The sequence below is a fragment of the Dromiciops gliroides genome, chromosome 3, assembly GCF_019393635.1.
Source record: "Dromiciops gliroides isolate mDroGli1 chromosome 3, mDroGli1.pri, whole genome shotgun sequence".
Lineage (NCBI taxonomy): Eukaryota > Metazoa > Chordata > Mammalia > Microbiotheria > Microbiotheriidae > Dromiciops > Dromiciops gliroides.
Genome location: NC_057863.1, coordinates 522655448 through 522676970, shown reverse-complemented (window position 1 = coordinate 522676970; position 21523 = coordinate 522655448). Strand labels below are relative to the sequence as shown.

At 36.8% G+C, this 21523-nt stretch overlaps 1 protein-coding gene across 1 annotated transcript; it reads left to right on the top strand.

Annotated features, from left to right (window-relative positions):
- Positions 1-1886: 1886 nt before the first annotated feature.
- LOC122751176 (stromelysin-1-like) lies at positions 1887-17042 on the top strand. Its single transcript, XM_043998136.1, has 10 exons — positions 1887-2027; positions 2898-3142; positions 3247-3395; positions 4541-4666; positions 7301-7465; positions 7957-8107; positions 10397-10530; positions 11835-11994; positions 15414-15517; positions 16646-17042. The coding sequence occupies exons 1-10, from the start codon at positions 1920-1922 to the stop codon at positions 16744-16746; spliced, it is 1443 nt and encodes a 480-aa protein (XP_043854071.1). The 5' UTR covers positions 1887-1919; the 3' UTR covers positions 16747-17042.
- The last annotated feature ends 4481 nt before the right edge of the window (positions 17043-21523 follow it).

The window sequence follows — 21523 nt, the reverse complement described above, 5'->3', positions numbered from 1 at the left end:
GAAGATCATATATTTAATCCTGGAGGTAATAGGAAGCCTATTATATAAACTCCAGTGTTTAGTGGGGAGGGGAGTGATATGCTTAGATGTAGTTTTGTTTTATGTGACCCTTTAATTTAAAATAACAAAACAATAGAACTACTGAGTGGGTGTTGCCTCAGAGATTGGGAAAGACCTTAGCTCAAAAAAGCCAAGATCTCCTACTGCATCTGGGCCTTCACTGGACCCTGATGATGATTCTTTTTTCTCTTTTTTTTCTTTTTCTTTTTTTTTTGCAGGGCAATATGGGTTAAGTGACTTGCCCAGGGTCATACAGCTAGTAAGTGTCTGAGGTCAAATTGGAACTCAGGTCCTCCTGAATCCAGGGTTGGTGCTTTATCCACTGCGCCACCTAGCTGCCCTCCACCCTGATGACTCTGGAGGAGAGAGTAAAGCTAATGATTTCACACTGCTCTGCCTCACTGAAATCCAATTCATTTGTAAGTCTAGACATCATCCTCCTGGTATCATTGGTCCTCTTTGAGAATAAAGGACAAACAAGAACAAAATAATAACTTTCCTCCTTAATGTTTATCGTAACCTGTATGCTTGCAGATAGGGAGCTAATCTCATTATATTGGGGTTACCAGGCATACATTTCCCAGTTCTTCTTAGGTGGGATTTATAAGCTAAGAAAATAATCTACCCAAATGCATTCAGACTTTCTTTGAAATACCTTTCTAACAGATCGAGCAGTTCAAGAATGGAATGAATGGCTTCCCTCATCATGTAATGAGTTCCCTACTCCTGGAAGTCTCAGATAGTGGCTGAATAACCATATACTGGAGATGATGTAGAGTGAAATCATGCCTTGAATAAGAGCCAAGGCTAAATTACTTTTAATGTTCTTTTCAACTCTATGAATGAAGGAATTTTGTTCAGTTGGTACCAATTCTTCACGACCCCATTTGGAGTTTTCCTGGCAAAGATCCTGAAATGGTTTGCCATTTCCTTTTCCAATTCATTTAACAGATGAGGGAACTGAGGCAAACAGGACCAAATAAAGTGCCCAGGGTCACACAGTTAGTAAGTATCTGAAGCCAGATTTGAACTCAGAGAGATCAGTTTTCCTGACTCCAGGTGCGACACTCTATCCACTGAACCATCTAGCTTTCCTTTCAACTCTATGATTTTGTGAACTAATTGGGTGTTAATTGTAATGATCATTAGACAATTGTTGGATGTCCTGCATTTTTTCCTCTTCTATTCCATTTAATTTCTATGAATACACCTGGCTATGTGCTGAGCACTGTGCCAAGAACTGCCATAAAAAGATAAAATTATAAAATTATTTCTACCCTCAAGGAGCTTCTTGCTACTGGGGTTTGTATTCTACCTTTTTGTATGTACATACCTACATTAGGGGTTAAAATGAACCGGGCAGAAAACTGCTTTACTTTAAAGAAAATCTGGACCATTTTGAATTTTTACAAAGTCACTTTCCTCCCCAAATGAAATACACACACACATGCACACACACACACACACAATTCTCTTCCCTCCCCTCCACACACACACACACACACACACACACACACACACACACACTCTTCTCTATTAGAGAGTCTAGTGAATTTTGTATTTCCAGAGAGAGATATTGAAGTTTTCCTTCACTTAAGCACAGGAAGCATTTCCTGCATCTTAATCATGCCTTAGCATTGCAAAATTGGAAAGCTGAGAGGAATTAGGAAAAAAAAAACTGTGTCACCCTTTCTTATTTATTTTGGGGGGATGATTTCTGCTGATGCTCAGCTGTGACTCAAGCCAGTGGGTCATGTCAACAAAATACCAGGGAGGATTATAAAAGTGCAGCCACTGAGGCATGCGGGAAAGATAGTTGGCAGAACTTGAAGAGCTTTGCTAAAAGACCAGCATTGAAGATGAAAATGAAGAGTCTTCCAGTTCTCCTGTTATATCTGGCATTTTCTGCAGCCTACCCTCTGGACCCAGCAGCCACAGCTGGAAAGCTGAGTATGGATCGAATCCAGGTAATGTATGAAGACAGGCTTCACTTCCTCAGGGCAGGCAGGCAGACAGGAGTGCAATGGAGCAGAGAAGTGATCTTAGCCACCCTATTATTTTTGAATGAACTTAAATGATTAGAACGAAGGGCAGTATCTAGGCATGCTTAAGGTTTAAAAGATCATAGTTTAAAACAAATAGGAAGGAAGCTTTCTGTTTATGTTACTTCAAAAAATATTTAACTGATAATGCTTCTCTTGGCAAAGGCAAAAGGCTTATGGAGAGAGATGTTCCTCCCGGCACTCTCCATGGAGAGGTCTATACAAGTAAGGAGTTATGGAAAATTAAGGAAATTGTCGAGATAAATTCACCTGAAAGTCACACAATTAAATCAAAAGTGTCCTTTTTCATTATATAATATACTTAATTTTCTTTGTGCACTAAATCCATTCACTATGAATAGTTATTTGGAGAATAAAGTGAAAGTATATTGTAAACTCACTTATATTTTGAAAAGCTAGAGGAATATTCCAAATGGGTTGAGACATGAGCAATAGAATAGTATTATTTCTACCATGTTAACAATATATTATTACTATCTTTTTTATTGTTCAAACCCATGACTTCATCAATGTAGGAACTTCCAGTGTGAAAAATCTCTTCATTGATATCTTAATTTGTAGTTTTACAGAGTTGCCTGAAGCACTGAGAAATGAAGTGGTTTATTCTTGGTTAAACAACCAGAATGGATCAGGGCCAGTATTTGAATCCAAGTGTTCCTGACTCCAAGACTGACCTTTCATTCACTGTGCCATACTGTCATTTCCTATGATTATTATTAATAACAGGTAAAAGTCTTAGGAGTGACTAAATAAATCTCTTTCTTATCCCATTAGAAATACCTGGAAGACTTCTACAACCTTGAAAAAGATGTGAAGCAGTTTGTTCGCAGAAGGGACAGTAGCCCTGTTGTTGCAAAAATCCAAGAGATGCAAAGGTTTTTAGGCTTGAAGGTGACTGGAAATTTGGATGATGACACGATGGAGATGATGAAGAAGCCCAGATGTGGATTTCCTGATGTCTCCTCTTTTGGGTTCTTTCCCTATATGCCTAAATGGAGAAAGAATGAGGTTACATACAGGTAATGCTTAGTGCAGGGGTTTCTTAGAGTCTTCATTTTGTTATTTACTTTTCAACATGAAAAATAATGATAGTGGGTTATTTTTCTTCAATTCTTTAATAAAGGATTGTGAACTACACAAATGATATGAAACAATCTGATGTAGATGCTGCCATAGAGAGAGCTCTGAAAGTCTGGAGTGACGTTATTCCCCTCACATTCACCAGGCTCCTAGAGGGAGAGGCTGATATAATGATCTCCTTTGCTGTTGAAGGTAAAAAAAAATGCTTCCCCATTCTTTTTCCTCTATCCCTCAGATTCTTCCCACAATAGAACGATTGCTGGATTTCAAACCAGAGGATTTAGGTTTAAATTTTTGGATCTGCCAAATATTAAGTATAACATTTGGATCAAGTCCCTCAAATTTTCTGGGCCTCAATTTTCTCATCTATAAAATGAAAGGGTGAGGAGGGACAGCTAGATGGCACAGTGGTTAAAGCACCAGGACTGGATTCAGGAGTACCTGAGTTCAAATCCAGCCTCAGACACTTGACACTAGCTGTGTGACACTGGGCAAGTCACTTAACCCTCATTGCCCCGCAAAAAAAAAAAAAAATGAAAGGGTGAGACTAAAATTAATTCCACAACTGGCAGATAGCATAGTAAGATGGGAATTTCACTAGGTCTAGAGTAAAGGGAAACAAGGTTCAAATTCTACCTCTGATGCTTTTACTGTGTGACCCTGGGCAAGTCACTTATCCTTGCTGGGTCTCAGTTTCTTCATCTATTAAAAAAATGGGAGGGAGGAAGGTTGAACCATATGGTCCCTGAGGTCTCTTCCAGTGATAAATCTAGGATTTATGGGCAATTCAATAAGTGTTTCTTTAGTGCCTACCATAGATTTGACAATGGGGTAGGTGCTGGAGAAACAAAGTCAAAAATAGAACAGTATGTCTTTAAGGAGCGTTCATACTGCCAAGTGGAGTGTAGACAGATAAGTAAATGCAAAATATATCCAACAGAAATATAAAGTAATTTACATTGGGGTTGGAAACTAACAATGGGGGCAATCTATAAATGCCTCTTCTTGGAGGAGGCATGTAAACTGAGTTTTGAAGGATGGCCCTTAAAGTCTTGTTCTGCTCCAAATCTATGGTCCTATGAACTCATGCCAGTCTGGAAAAGAGGCCCATTAAAAACACACAGACACACAGACACACACAAATAGAAAAGACTCTTGACTTGACTCACTTCATTAGGGAGCTGGCTTTGGGAAAGGGACATTTGCCAGAAGAGAGTAAGCTATAACTAAGGCAAATAACTATGTGGTCCAGCCAGTGTGATATAATTGTTTCCAAGGCTTCTGAAGACAAAAACCCTGACCACTTCTCTGAAAAATGATGGGTTTTTTTCTGTTAGATCATGGAGATTTTCTATCCTTTGATGGACCTGGAGGAGTCTTGGGTCATGCCTACCCACCTGGGCCTAATATTAATGGAGATGTTCACCTGGATGATGATGAAAAATGGACAGAAGATAAGACTGGTAGGTAAAAATTAACTTAGAGTGGTTTTTAATAAAAATTATGATTAACTAGAATGCTCTGGAAATGGAATGATCTTATTAATTGAATTTTTAAAAAGTTGATTAGAAAATCCCTTTTTATATCATTGCTGTTTAAAGGTTTTCTAAAATGTCAATTCACTTTTCTGCCTTGGTAAATATAGTATAGTGAGCATAGTCAAAACTTCAATGATTCAGAATCTGGACCTGATTTTTGATCCAAGATTTGACTCTTACTACCTATGTAATCCCAGACAAGTCTTTTAATGTCTCTGGGACTCATTTTTTTTTCATGTGGAAAACAGATACATTGGACTAGATATTCTTTCTCTAAGGTGTTTTCTAGCCTTAAATCTATGATCTCATCATCTTGAAGGATTATAATTATCAGTTGCAAGTTTTCGAATTTTATAGATGTAGAAGGCATACTATAGTGAACTGAATCTTGCTTACTTAAAGATATAGCCAAAGAGGTTATTCTTTTGTTTTGGTTTGTTTTTTTGAGGTTATTCTTTTGACTAAATCCCTGGTTGGAAGGATTTGATGTGAGAATTCCAATTAGTAGGGTCTTATTTAGTTGAGATTTAACTGTATCTAAGCTCGGGCACTCTTTCATAGTATCTTTGGCATATTCCAACTCCAAAATATGGTATCCATGCTTCAATGTTCATATTCTTTATTGTATATGTCTGAGTACTTTTGCAAGGTCTAAAATGAACTATATGCTTAAGTTTTCACTAATGATGGAACTGGTTATTGTGAAAGAAATGAAAACTGAAGTAGACACTTTATTGAGAGAATGATATTGAAGTGGATGCTAAACAAAAACTTTTAGACTAGGGTCTAAAATTCCTCTAGAAAGGGCAAAACACCATATAGATTGGGAAACTTCCATTTTTGGCCATGAATAGCATGAGCTCAGCTAAACATAAACAAAATTTTACCCCAATCAAGATTTCAGTGTAGAAATTATTCCTACTGTTTGAGACACATTATTGCTTGTTTCAGGGTTTTTTGTTTATTTGTTTGTTAAACTACAACTCTTTCTCATATAGCATTGACTTATTATTTAGGGCAACATCTTATAAAGTTGTGTGGGGCACTATGAGGCTGACTCACTCAGGGTCACGAGTCATTTTTCAGTTATGTCAGATTTCTTGAGACCCAATTTGGGGTTCTTCTGGCAAAGATACTGCAGTGGTTTGCCATTTCCTCCTCCAGCTTATTTTACAGATAAGAAAACTGAGGCAAAGAGGATTAAGTGACTTGCTCAGGGTCACACAGCTAGTGAATGAGGCCAGATTTGAACTCATGTCTTCCTGATTCCAGACTCAGCATTTTATCCACTGCACCACCTAGCCCTTTGCTCAGAGTCACACAGCCATTATATTCCTGAAGCAGGACTTATAACCAATTCTCTTGACTCCAATGTTGATCCTTTATCCACTACCCTCTGCTGCCTTTGGATGCACTGCTTAGACTACAAAGAAAGACTGAACAAGATATTTGTGCCATAATCAACTACTTTTGAGAAATGATTGATATGCTAGGAATATTTTGCCTTTTTAAAAATGATGTATTGCATTGAGTCCTTATCTGCAAACCCAACGGTACCTAGTAAAGAGTCATGAATCATGATTTCCTCTGCATTGGTGATTCCCTTTAGCCCCACTTTCTATGACTCAGGAAAGAAGTCATAGTGCCTGGGGCAATGCTAGGTAAATTTACTTGAGCAGGATCACACAATCAGTAACTGTGAGAGGGGAAGTTTGAAGTCAGGCTTTCCTGACCCCAAGTCCAATGTTCTATCTGCTACTCCATGTAGCCTTTCAATATGTTTGATAATAATGGTGAAGAGAAAAGTAGACAAAACTCCCAGAGCTTAACACAGTACCCTGTACACATCAGACTCTCAAAAATATTTGTTGGCAGAATAGAAAATAACAAGACTTTGGTTACTCAAAGACCTCAAAGTAGAATGAAAAAGCTGTAATCCATTGGCACTGATATTGCAGTTGGTTCATGCCACCTTCAAATAATGTCTAATTTTTAATTTTAGCTCTTGTGGTGACATATATTATTAAAATTCTACATATATTATTCTCCTAATTAAAAAAATAGGGGCAGCTAGGTGGCACAGTGGATGGAGCACCAGCCCTGGAGTCAGGAGTACCTGAGTTCAAATCCAGCCTCAGACACTTAACACTTACTAGCTGTGTGACCCTAGGCAAGTCACTTAACCCCAATTGCCTCACTTAAAAAAAAATTTAAAAAAACTTTTCTAAAGAAGGATTTGTTCAGTGTACATCCAATACCACCAAGGAAAAAGACATTGTTCTCTAACTTCATTTATCATTGGGAGGACATACTGAGCCCTTCTCTTTCAAAAGTCATCTCTCTTTTCTAAGTTAATAAGAAATATTTTCTTTAACACTGTACATATAGCTGAATTTCCTTTAGGGAGATTCTGTTAACAATAACACATTTTTGTTAAATATCTACCTAGGGGTGGGACTCTGCTCAATTTGATGGTAGTTGTATAGTATAAAAAGTTCCCTGTTTGACTAATTCAAAGACTAACTTTTTGGCCACTGAAAATTGATGATTTCCCACCAGGAGTCAACTTGTTCCTTGCTGCTGCTCATGAACTTGGCCATTCCCTGGGTCTTCATCATTCTAGTGACACCAAAGCTTTGATGTACCCACTCTACAACACAAACACAGACCCCAACAAGCTTCGTCTTTCTCGGGATGATATTGATGGCATTCAATCTCTCTATGGTGAGTGCAAAAATGAGTTCAATGAGTCCTTCCTAGGGGGTTCTTCAATTTATCTGTCTGTCTGCCGGTCTGTTTATCAACAAGTGTTTTATTAAACACTTACTATGTGCCAAGCATAGGGTTGGGGATACAAAGGAAAAAAATAGTCCCTGCCTTCAAGGAGTTTATATTCTAGTGGGGAAAACAACACATATGAGTCAGTTCATACAAGATAAATATGAGATGCAAGGTAGTGTTAGAGGAGAAAGCACTATAAGCAAAGATGACCGAGAGGAGGTAAGAGCTCATGAGCTTAATCTTAAAAGGAAGCTATGTATTCTAAGAGGCATAGAAGAGGAATCCTGGGGAAAACAGCACTATGATGAAATGTGTTTAAGCCAAGCACACTCTACAAATGTATTGAAAGCACTAGCCTTTAAGGAGGCACTGAATGTTTCTGCATTTTAGAATGCCCATTCACTCCCTTTTTGTTTACTAAATGTTCCTTCTAGGATATCCATTGGATTCTCCTACTGATCCAGCGCTACCCACTGAATCTACAGAAAAAGAGAATCCTGAAGAGAACCCAGCAACATGTGACCCAAAAACATCCTTTGATGCAGTGAGCACTCTTCGGGGAGAAATGTTGTTCTTTAAAGACAAGTAAGATCAGATGAAACTTTTCCTCCCACCTAGTTCTTAGAATTGTTGAACTAAGAAAAAGAAAAAAAAAACACAAATCTGAACAATAATTCTAAATATTCAGTACCAGACATTATCTTCTAGGCTGTCAACAAGTCCAGATCTGATCTACATTCCCTAACCAGTCTCTGTCTCTCTAAATGATGAACATCATGCTTGCAGAACTGAATATGATTGATATTGGTTCAAAATAGCTACCTCCAGTGTCATGAATCATGGGATTGATAGGATTTACAGGTAGAGGGAACCCTAGGCATCTGCTTTGTCCAGACCCTTCATTTTATAGACAACAAAACTAAGGTGTGGGTGGTCAAGTGACTTGTTGGAGGTCTCAGGATCATTGAGAAAGCAGCATGGTATAATCAAGAGTGACATTTTATGCATCAAAGGATATAAGATCCCAGCTCTGTCACTTCTGATATATTTGTTTAAAATCTCAAATCAGTCACGTCTTTTTTTTTTTTTTTTTTGGTGAGGCAATTGGGGTTAAGTGACTTGCCCAGGGTCACAGAGCCAGTAAGTGTTAACTGTCTGAGGCCAGATTTGAACTCAGGTACTCCTGACTCCAGGGCTGGTGCTCTATCCACTGCGCCATCTAGCTGCCCCTCAAATCAGTCACTTCTAAAAAATTCCCTCCTATTTCTCAACCCAGTAGCACTATCCTGGAAGGCAGTATAGTATAGTATAATGAGCCCTATCCCAAGAACCAGAAGACCTCAAGGAAGCTGTGGTCTATGATGATGTTAAACTAAAATAGAAACAGATACCTAAGGGTAGCATGTTGACTTAGAAAATCACAAATCAACACTATGTTGTTTGAATTTGTATGTATTTTGTTAAACATTTTTGAATTATATTTTAATCCAGTTCAGGCCCCATTTGGGAGTGTTGCCTGCCAACATGCATGTGAACTTGATACCTCTGGTCTAGTAGAGGAACACTCGATTTGGAGTCAGGAGACCTGGGTTTAAATGCCAGCTCTGTTATTTATTATCATTGTGATTTTGGAAGAGTCACATTACTTTCCTTGGCATCAGTTTTTTTATCTTTAAAATGGATGGATTTGGGGGGCAGCTAGGTGGGGGAACAGCCAGGTGGCACAGTGAGTGGATAAAGCATCGGCCCTGGATTCAGAAGGACCTGAGTTCAAATCCAGACTTAGACACTTGACACTCACCAGATGTGTTACCCTGAGCAAATCATTTAAACCTTATTGCCTCACAAAAAAATGGATGGATTTTATTAGGAGATCTCTAAGGTTGCTGCTAGCTGTAAATCTTATGATTCGTGACACTTGGAGGGTCACCTCCACAACTCTGTGAAGCATCTGGGTAAGAGTTCTGCTCCTGATTTTACTAACTCAGAGATCTTAGTCCTAGAAAAATGGGGAAAAATGGCATTTGTTACCCACTTGGGCTCTTAAAGAATAGTGGAGGTGGTGTGTCACATCAGAAAGCTCATTGGGTTTTTCATTTAAGATCAGATGACTTGGGTTTAGATCTAAGCTCCAAGACTACTTGTTTGACCTAGGGTAATTCACTTCACCTTTCCTTTTCTTGGAGTTCCCATAATAACTGATCCCAAAGGAGTCTTCCAGTTCTAACTCCCATGATCCTAAATAGCCAAGCTGAAATTTGAATTTAAGTCCTCTGATTGCAACTGTCTTGCTACTGGAGCCAGAGACATTGATTTATTCTGAGCAATCTATAGACAGGTAGTGACATTTGTTCATGTGCCTAAAGGAATGCTCTGCAGCTGATATTTTAAAATATATCCTACTAGTAAATCAATATGTAGCCATGTTTACCTTCCACAGATCAGATACAAGTCTTGCACAGCCCCATAACCCTATGGAGGATAGCCCACTACAGATTCTTAAGGTAGATTAATAATGGTTTACAGAGAGACTAGATAAAAAGACTCCATGCAATTATTTGCCCCACCCCCATTCCTCCTAGAGCACAAGGCCCATGTGTTTCTGAGTGATGTTGCCATCATTGTTCAACACTTCCCTCAACTACTGTAGGAACAGCAGGGATAGCATGAGGACTGGCCAGGGTATGAAGGGTCTAAAGTAGGAGAGGGAATACTTGTGAAAAATAGGATTTAGGAGGAAGTGCTTATGACCACCCAATAGGAGACCCTCATTCCCCACCTCCCCATCCCCCAGGGAAGATAGCTTATGATCTCTCAAATATCTAAAATTCATGGGACACTTGATGTATGGAATTCTTTTAAAACTCATTTCAGGTACTTTTGGCGTAAGTCCACCAACAGCATAGAACCAATACTCTATTTGGTGTCTGACTATTGGCCCTCTCTTCCATCGGGTTTTGATGCTGCCTATGAACTCACGACCAAGGATATGGTTTTTGTTTTTAAAGGTAACTATTGAACATTGATTTCTTTAATTAATTGGGATAAATTTTAACAAGACTTGGATTTTCCTTACTTTATCAAGCATTTTTATCCATTGGTGGATAACATAGAAGTTCTAATGCCTAAATGATGTGTGAGATGACAAATCATAGGATTGAGGGGTGGAAAGGATCTTAATCAAACTTCACTCTTCCAAAGAAGAAACTGAGGCCTGGGGAACTTAAATGACTTGCTTTATCCCAGGTCCTTTGAATCTAAAACTGATGCTTTTTTGCCTTTCTTTCTGTGGGACACTGAGAATTACAGGGAAACACAATATCTGCCAGAACAGGATTAAAATACCACTTATTGAAATCGCTATTTTTAAATTTTTTGAAATTGCTATTTTTTAAGAAAAAGAATCCAAATTACAACTTTAAATCTCAAAATTGTCTTTCTTTGCTTAGGTATGTGACATAATTGATTACAAATTAATTTAATAAAATGCCCTATAAGGCAGTTATATAGTGCAGAGGATAGAGCACTCCCCTTGGAGTCAGGAAGACTCAAGTTCAAATCTGGGTCCTGGAACTGCTTACTAGCTATGTGATGTTGGGCAAGTTACTTAATTTCTGTTTGCCTCATGGCAATAATAACACTTGCCTTCCAGAGTGGTGAGGAATATCAATTTGTAAAGTAGTAAGCACTGAATCTGGTGTAGTTTATTTGTAGTTCAGTTGTTTTTCAGTTGTGTCCAACTCTTTATGACCCCATTTGGAGTTTTCTTGGCAAAGATACTGGAGTAGTTTGCCATTTAGTTTTCCAACTCATTTTTTAGATGAGGGAACAGAGGCAAATAGGGTTAAGTGACTTGCCTGGGGTCATACAGTGTCTGAGTCCAGATTTGAACTCAAGAAGATGAGTCTTCCTGAGTCCAGGCCCAACATTTTATCCACTGAGTATATAGTAGATTCTATATAAACGTTAGCTGTTATTATTAGTGTTAAACATTATTTTCAAATTTTACAAAGGTTTGGGGTTTTTTAGCCACTGTAAAACCATAACATTTTATAACACTTAAAGCTTCTAAGAATTTCACATACATGATCTCATTTGATCTTCAGAACAAGAATAGGGATAAGTATCACTGTCCCTACAGAAAACTGAGACACAGAGAGATCAAAATTACTCAAAGTTATTCAGCCATCCAGCCACTCAATTTTTGCTACTCTACTGTATTTCTTCATTAAAATGTAATTCTCAAATGAAATAATGATAATGAACTTTGACAACTCTCCCACTCAAAGCTTCTATTGATTTTTCTTCATAGGAAGCAAGTTCTGGGCTGTCAGAGGAAGTGACATCCAGCCAGGTTACCCAAGAGATATTCATACTTTGGGTTTTCCACAAACTGTAAAGAAAATTGATGCAGCCTTTTTCCACAAAGAAAAACAAAAAACGTATTTCTTTGTGAATGACATTTACTGGAGGTAAGACTCAATTGGAAGACATTTCTATGAAGTTTAAAGAAGCACACTATTATTTCCCCCAGTCTTTCAGTGAAGTTCTGTGATATCGTTTTTAGGGTTGTAGAGATGACTCTAGGTTCCCAAAGGTTGTGTCAGGAAGCTAAACTCTGGTATATCTTGCCAAATAGGAAAAGGCTTTCATTATCAACTCAAACACTGTGTCTGTTATCTGAGTACCAGCATCTAAATTAGAGAGGTTCATTTCCAATTTGGCTATTGGGTGATGATTTTCATCTAACTATTCACCCACCTGCCCATCATCCATACATCTATCTATCTATCTATCTATCTATCTATCTATCTATCTATCTATCTATCTATCTATCTATCTATCTATCATCTATCTATCTATCTATCTATCTATCTATCTATCTATCTATCTATCTATCTATCTATCTGTCTGTCTATCATCTATCTCATAATAACTTTTAAAGGTAATCAACCAGATAGTATTATAAACACAAAGAGAACTCCCTTGTCAATGAAACTGTAAATCCTTAAATTATTGAAGAGTTAATTTTCAAAGTGACATATTGGAATTCTAAGGTTCCCAAGAGATTTTCCTTTACTTAATTAATCAGTGTGCCAGACATTGTGCTAAGTGTTGGGGATACAAAAAAGAGACAGAAGATAGTCTCTATCTTCAAGGAGCTTACAATTGTATGGGGGGAGTGGAGTTGGGGGATATCATTCAAATATTATATACAAAGCAATCTATATGCAGAATAAATGGGATAAAAAGAATACAATGCCTTTTAAGTGGACCAGAGGTCTAGCGGGGCAGCTAGGAGGCATAATGATGAGTGCAAATCTGGCCTCAGAAACTTGCTAGCTGTGTGATCCTGGGCAAGTCACTTAACCCTGTTTGCCTCAGTTTCCTCACCTATAAAATGAGATGGAGAGGGAAATAACAGACCATTCAAGTATCTTTGTCAAGAAAACCCCAAATGGGATCACAAATAGTCAGTCATGACTGAAATGACTGAAAAGGAAAATAGAGAATCTAGCCAATCAAGTGCAAGTTTTTACTTTATAACAAAACCTTGAATTTATTACTAAAAGTTCTTATGCTCCCATCATGCACTGTTTTTGTTTAGCTTCTCTACTGAATAGAAGCATTTCATACGTGGCTATCTGTGCCTTGCCTGGAATTCTCTCCTTTTCTTTTCTTGCCTTTCAAAACTATGCCAAGTCTTCAAGTCTGTCTCTGCCATCCCCACCATGCTTTCCTAGATCATAATCGATTTCCCTTTCCTTTCAACTATTTCAGTACTGACAATTCCCCCACTCAATTTAGCATTTGTATAGCCCACACTTATTTTGTTTGTGTCTTTGTCTCCCCAATTAGACAATGATGTCCTTGAGGGACAGGGCTGAGCACATAGTCTGTGTTCAAAACTTTTTTTTTCCCAAAATTTGATTAATTGAAGAGATAGTCTATGTCCTCTGGAAGCACTGCTCTTTCTTAAAAGCAAAACAAAAACAAAATAAATAAAATGCTTCACATAAACATTCCTATTTATCATCATGATTGACCTCTGAGAAAAAGAGGAAATAATTATTTTTTCATAATGAAGAAAACTGAAGAGCAAGGGAAAGTAACGGGGGTCAGTGGCTAAATAACTGTTCTGTTCACTTAAGAGGAATCACAGCAAACCTTCTCAGATTAGTCAGAAGGCCCAAGGTGCATTTACTGTACTTATCCTCACCTTTCTAGCACCATGTCCCCCTTTTATTTGGTCTGTGACTTTCATAGGAAACACATCAAAAGGTAAGTGGATAGCAGAGGCAAATCACATACTTTCTCCAGATACATTACCAATCATTGTAAAAAGATTTTTCCCCTTTTATAATGCAGATAGGTGCCTCCATTCTATGCTTCACACTGTATGTGGAAATGGTAGATTTACCATGTAGATTTACTTTAGACAAGTACATGTGCTTTCTTGGCCCAGACTTGGAATTCATTTCTAGACTGTTAACTACCAGCAATTGTGCTGACGTACACGGTTCCTGGCCGAGGCTGGTGCCATCCATCCATTTATTTTTTGGTACAAGAATTCCCAACTGACAGCTCAGCTAGCTACTTACCAAAGGGACACTAAAGAATAATGCATTTTTCCCCCTTCTCCCTCTCTCTGCTGATTCAAACACACATACACACATGCACAAACACATACACGATCCTAGGTAGCAGTCTATGTTTGCAAAATATACCTTGCTACCTCCAGAAATTCCCTGGAATGAGGAAATACAACTCTTCTCAGATTGCCACACTTGCAACCTAGAAAACTGATGTTGATGGGGAGAAGTAGGGAGCTGAGTACTTCTAAGTGAAATTCAAAAGTCTCTGAATGTGGTGGTGCTTTGAAATGCCCATTTTATAATAACAGCATACTTATCACATATTCCTTAGGAGCTGTGTAATCATGGGCCAATTCAGGAATATACTTTTGTTTCTGCTAAAATTGTTCTCTGAGCTTCCCCCCCCCATACTTCCTCCTTCCAAACTGGAACTCTCTATTGCTTCTAGTAGTTGGGGCTGGTTGATTGAAGGTGGGAAAATAAAGGTATTTGTTGGGGCTTATAAGTAGAGATCCAGAGGCAGGATTCAACAATTGCTTCAATTCTCCATTTAGAAATCTTGAGCTTTGGGGCAGCTAGGTGGTGCAGTGGATAAACCATGGACCCTGAATTCAAGAGGACCTGAGTTCAAATCTTGCCTCAGACACTTAATACTTACTAGCTGTGTGACCCTGGGCAAGTCACTTGACCCCAATTACCTTACAAAAAAGAAAAGAAAAGAAATAAACCCAAAAGAAGAAGAAAAGAAAAAGAAACCTTGAGTTTTACTGTTTAAATACCATTTTCAGGGATAAACTTGCATATCCAAGAAAGTTACACAGGACAAATAAAATATTTTGGAGCCTAAAAATGTTCGACATTTCTTTTCAAAACTATTAAACATTTAACCAGGATCACCCACTGAACCAGTAACAGGGCTAAAATGTCAATCCAGTCATTTGTGAACTGAAGATTAAAGGAAAAGCACCTACCTGCCCCCAGAAGCTAAATTGAATGCTTATTTAGGAAAAAAATTAAAACTGAAGAATACAATAAAAGGCTGCTGGAAATAACACCTGGGAAAAGCTTTAATGGTTTGACCTCTTACCTGGCAATCTAAATAAATTCAGCAGAATGTATTGATCTATACTACTAGGATGTGTCTTCAACTTCAATATGATGATCAATCAATCTGCTAATAGATATTGATTGAACACCTACTATATGCACTAGTAAGAGATAGAGAAACCAAACTGAACCATTCCCTGCCTTCAAAGACTTTACATTCTAAGCTTTGTTCCTTTTGTTTTGATTAGGTATGATGAAAAGAGACACACCATGGAACATGGCTATCCCAGACAGATAGCAACTGACTTTCCAGGAATTGACCAGAAGGTTGATGCTGTTTTTGAGTCATTTGGTAAGATATAATAGATTTCAACAATAAACAGGGTACACATATTATTATAAGGGGAGGATGGTAGGTATTTTTTTTTACATGATTCAACTTCTGGTTGGAGAGAACAATGGACTTTGAAACTTTCTACAAATTTAAAAGGTGATAGAAAATTAAAACAATTAGATAACTCAGGCCCTTTTCTCTAATTTTTCTCCCCACCTCTCTCTAACAGCTTTGACACAATTATATTTCCATTTGAAACAATAATATTGGGAGATGGGATATAGTCTTAATTATTCTGATAATTGTAACAATTTTTAACTTCAACTTGCATGCAGACAAAAAGTATATTGCTTTCTCACTAACTCAAATGTTGAGTTACTCCATTTTATATTCCTTTGTGTGCATACAAATACAGAAAGTCTTTATTATAGGTGGTTTTCTTGGGGAAAAAAAAGAACGTGAAGAGCAGCTAGGTGATACAGTGGATAGATAACTGGGCCTGGAATCAGAGAGACCAGAGTTCAAAACCAGTTTCAGATATATACTTGCTAGGTAACCATGGGAAAGTTACTGAATCTCTGTTTGCTTAGTTTCCTTATCTGTAAAATGAGAATATTAACAGTACTTACCTTATAGGGTTGTTGTGAGAATCAAATGAGATGATATTTATTAAGTGCTTAGCACAGTGCCTGGCATATAGTAGGCACTTAATAAATGCTTATTCCTTTCCTTTCCCTGGCATTTTCCAGGGAAAGAGCAGAATGGACTTGGAGTCAGGAAATTTGAGTTTAAATACAGTCCTGATGTTTACCAATTCTGTGATCTTGAGCAAAGGACTTAATGTCTCTCAATTTTAGTTTCCTCATTTATACCATGAAGGAAGGTATTGAGTTAGATTATTTCTAAAATCTCTTCCAGCTCTAATTCCCAAGTTGCTGTGGTTTAATAATTCAAGTCAAGTTAAGTCAAATCAAAAGAATTAAGAAAATCTCCTTTTTGAGCATTAGGAGAAAGGGAAGCAAAGAGAAAAATAATTCCAGTTTAAATTTTGAGAAAATAATGTCTGATTCTGGGCTATATATATTTTCTAAGTTTTTGTTTGTTTATTAGAAAAAAGCTAATTGTTTGTGTTGTTTTTACTTCCAGGGTTCTTCTATTTCTTCAGCGGATCTTCCCAGTTTGAATTTGATCCTAACGCTAAGGTGGTGACCAGAGCCCTGAAGAGCAACAGCTGGCTTAACTGTTGAGATATAGTTATAAGATGGAGGCATTGTTGAAGTGAATGGACTAAATTTTTCACTAAAATCATTGAGAATGAAAGTGGTTCATTTTCTGATCAATGTTCAAGGACCAGGGGAGAATACAAGCCTGATAAATGTGCCTGTAAAGTGGATTAATTTATTGTCTTGCATCAAGTTGGGTCATATTTCTTATTTTTTATTTTTCTTTAATAAGTTTCTGCAGATACAGTGGAAAACACATGTGCAATAGACAGAAAAATGTGCCTTAATAAGTTATTACTTGTTATTCAATAAAGATTTTTGCCTATAATTTACTTGTATGGTTCAAAAATTAATCATTTCAGAGAATTAAAAATTTTCATATTTGGAAGGGACCTAGCTGCTCTTCATGTTCTTTTTAGACCCCCTTTAGGGCCAAAACATACAAATAAAGCGATTCCATCTATAAGGTATCCTCAAATAGCCACCCAACCTTTGCTTGAAGACCACTAATCAGGGAGCCTGCTACTTTCCAAGGAAGTCCATATCATTTTTGCATAGCTGTAAGTGAAGCTAGAAATAATAATAGTTCTATTAATAAACTATAATTAAGTTAGTTGGTAGACTTCAATATATTGAATTTATGGTTCACAAAAACTGCTTGATCTTTAACACATAAACTGTAACCTAGACCCTACCCACCCCATCCCTATGCTATACTTAAGCAGTTGATTTTTAAAATCTAAGTTAACCTTGTACATTGACCCTGATTAAATTTCATTTTATTAGAATTAATACATAATAGTACGTGGTTCATATATCTGGATCCTTATCATCCCATTTTTATGTCATCCATAAATCTGATAATCATTCAATTTATTTTAATTCAAGTTACCATCAAACATACAGAGCAGGGCCAAGGGCAATTCATTGAAATCCTTTTCTATAGATGTCCCTCCAGATAGGCATTAATTTCTTTTTCCTTGTGGTCAGGTAGTGTCTAGTATACACACACCAAAGAATCACTGTTTCTACTTCACTTGATCCTATATTAAATTTTTCTCTACCATCACTCACTGTTCTTCATCACATAAGTATGTCTTCTTGATATATAATGCTACTCCACTATTCTTTTTTCTTAATCGCTTCTTTTTAAATCATAAAAGTATTTTTATTATTTTCCAGTTACATGTAAAGATAGTTTCCAACATTTGCTTTCATAAGATTTTGAGTTCCAAATTTTTCTCTCTTCTTTCCTTCCCTCCCCCCCTTCCCAAGACAACAAGCAATCTGATATAGGTTATATATGTACACTCACATTAAACATATTTCTGCATTAGTCATGCTGTGAAAGAAGAATCAGAACAAAAGGGGGAAACCTCAAAAAAGTAGAAACAGGATGGTTCAATCTGCATTCAGAATCCACAGTTCTTTTTTTCTGGATGTGTAGAGCATTTTCCATCATGAGTCCTTTGGAATTGTCTTGGATTATTGTATTGCTGAGAAGAGCTAAGTATATCACAGCTGATCATCACATAATGTTGCTGTTACTGTGTACAATGTTCTCCTGGTTCTGCTCTCTTCATTCAGCATCAGTTGACATAAGTCTTACCAGATTTTTCTGAAATTTGCCTGCTCATCATTTCTTATAGCACTATAGTATTCCATTACAATATCACAATTTGTTCAGCCATTCCCCAATTGATGGGCATTCCCTCGATTTCCATTAATTGCTTCTTTTTGAAATATAACGTAATCTTGCCATATTACTATCAGGAGTCACATTCTACCTAGCCATGTGACACTGATTAGATTGAATCTATGTCCTTGTTTAAAGATTTCTAATTCTCTTTATGATCTTCATTTTGTGCATTTTATAGGCATCTGAGTCCATAAGTTTTATTATTATTGCCTCTGTTTCTGGGTATTGGGAATGACTGTTCCTCTCCAGTAATATTCTTTTTTTCCTATTATATCTATTACTTTCTCTGACATCTGCCTTTGTGGATACACATGGGCAACTGTATTCTCTCCTCTTTGTTTTCATTTTAAACCCCTTTTGATGAGATCTGTAAATCTCTAGACAACTATATATTTTACTGACTGTTGTTTGATGTACTCCATCCCTGGCCAAGAACATAGTAATTCTTTATCTTAATTCTTGGTCTAAAAACATAATCCACTGATAAAAAGTTCGTGTTTGTGTATATAAAAGCTGTCCCTAAAGTCCACATTAAAATATTTTATTTTTTATTTATTTTTTTTTTTAGTGAGGCAATTGGGGTTAAGTGACTTGCCCAGGGTCACACAGCTAGTAAGTGTTAAGTGTCTCAGGCCGGATTTGAACTCAGGTACTCCTGACTCCAGGGCCAGTGCTCTATCCACTTCGACACCTAGCTGCCCCCCCACATTAAAATATTTAATAACTTCAGTTCTATCAAAGATAAAAAATCTATATACTGCAATAAGAGGTCATTATTGAAATTTTTAATGAACAAAATTTCAGTTTATTCTAATATTTTGTTTATTTCCATATAAAATACACTAATAGGCTAAATGGCTTTAATAGACAATAAAGTATATTTTGGTTAGTTTAGTTTAAGTCTATAAAAGTTATTAGAATTAAATTTTACACATTAATAGCAGTCACTAATTTAAGTAGTAAATATTTGCACTCAAAACATTGCTCTTTGAATGAATTCATGCTAGTATCATTGTTGTGTTCAATGCCTTAACACAACTGCAGAATTTGTTCATGGAACTAGAAAACCATACATACAATATTTTGTATATGCAATGATCATGAAACTTAATGATTCTAAAACTAAACTTTATGAAACTAATAAATTATATCTCTTTAGCATTTTGCAAACTACTTTAGCTCTATAGAACCGAAGCTATTAATATTTTAACTAGCCTCCTCTACCTCCTCCTCCTTCTCTCTCTCAATCTCTGTCTCTCTGTCTCTCTCTCCCCTCTCTCTCATTTTCTGTCAATCTCTCTCTTTGGGAAAATGTGCAGGAAAAGAGAAATGCCTAGGAGCCAGCCAGGCAGTTTTTCAGGGAGCCACAGAGATGATTACAACTAATGGAAATGAAAGACAGGCTACAGTAATGTGTTAATTTTAATAAAATCAAGTGTAATCAGGGCCAATGTACAAGGTTATAGAGATACTGAAGTAGTTTACTATTTCCTTCTTGAGATCATTTTACAGATGAGTAAACTGAGGCAAATAGGGTTAAGTGACTTGCCCAGCATCACAAAGCTTGTAAGCATCTGAGGCCAGATTTGAACTGAGGAAGATGAATCTTCTTGACTCCAGTCCTGGCGCTCTACCCATTGTGCTACCTAGCTGCCCATGTGGAACCTTGGAAAAGTCATTAAACCTCTGTGATCATCAGTTTCCTCAGTTGGACTTCAACATCCCCAAAATTCTTACAAGTAGTGACAGTCTATGATTCTATTAAACAACAACAACAATAACAACACAACCTTTCATTAACAAGTTGTTGTTTTTTCTGTCCATTGCTTAGCATAGGAACAATCATGTTGCTATAAGCAACAGCAAAACAAAGGACTTTTTTCTTTTTGTGTGTGTGAGAGTGTAGTTTAGTGGTTGGAGAGTGCTGGATATGGAGCTAACAAGACCTTAATTCAAATTTTGCCTCCAATATGGACCAGTTGTGTGATACTAGACAAATCATTTAATCTCCCTGATCCTTTTTTTCTTTATCTGTGAAATAAGATAGACCACATGGTCTCTCTCTTGGATCTCTAAATCTATGATCTTATATTTCCTAGCATATATGATTTCCATTAACAAGTTTCCTGCTTACTATTTTCTTTGAAAACAGTGTCAACGTTGGCTTCAGTTTCAGGGAAGTCATTTGTATCATTTTTATATTATCTGCAACCATAGATAGACTGAAATTATTATAATTTAACAGAAAAAAGTATAAATATGGGAAGATAAAACCAATCAATCAGCCAACAAATTAAAACCATTATGATAGGCACTACCATCTAGGAATGTATACATACATATAAACATACACACATATATACATATATATGACAAAAGCACGTCCCTCATATTATCCATGAAGTGAGGCATAGCTGGACTAGAAGAGTCATCAGACTCCTTCCAGCTCTAACCCTGTTATAATATAAATCCCTGGGCATGTTCCACAGTATGTCCTGTTTAAGTAAAACATAATGAGTGATAAGGTATCTCAAGTGCCTCAAGGAAAATGATTAGATTCATCTTCAACAATCATGAAGCAAAATGGAATAAATAGAAAGAAAAATGAAGTAGGAACCAGTGGACTGCCTTTAAACTTTTATCACTATCTCTGTGAGAACTTGGGAAAGTCTCATCATGTCTCTGGGATGGAATTTTTTAATCTGTAAAATAAGGGGTTGGGTTGTATCACCCCTAAAATGTCTTTAGATAAAAAATAATATGGTCCTTCATAAATCTCAGTCCTATAGTCAACACTCAGTCCTGGGAATAAGTAAGAATCAACATCTGGTTGATGGCAAAATTATTCTAGGGAAAGCACTTATGGACTGTGCAAATATTGAACTGGATATTTTTTCTAATTGTCCATGCATTCAATGAGAGATGGAGAAATATCAATTATTTCTTTATAATTATTCCAGAATAATTCCATGTATCACTTGTGTACAAATATGGTTGGGTAATATCTATGCTCCAATATCAGTAATGACTTTTTACTGATTAGTAAATAAAGCACAAAATCCTTTGCCTGTCATCCAAGGTCTGTTACCATCTGATATTGCC

Excerpts from the sequence above, each read along its gene's own strand:
- LOC122751176 (XM_043998136.1), top strand. The coding sequence starts at position 1,920 with ATGAAAATGAAGAGTCTTCCAGTTCTCCTGTTATATCTGGCATTTTCT. Across the intron at positions 2,028-2,897 it reads TGAGTATGGATCGAATCCAG|AAATACCTGGAAGACTTCTA; the intron begins GTAATGTATGAA and ends TTATCCCATTAG. Across the intron at positions 15,518-16,645 it reads TGCTGTTTTTGAGTCATTTG|GGTTCTTCTATTTCTTCAGC; the intron begins GTAAGATATAAT and ends TTTTACTTCCAG.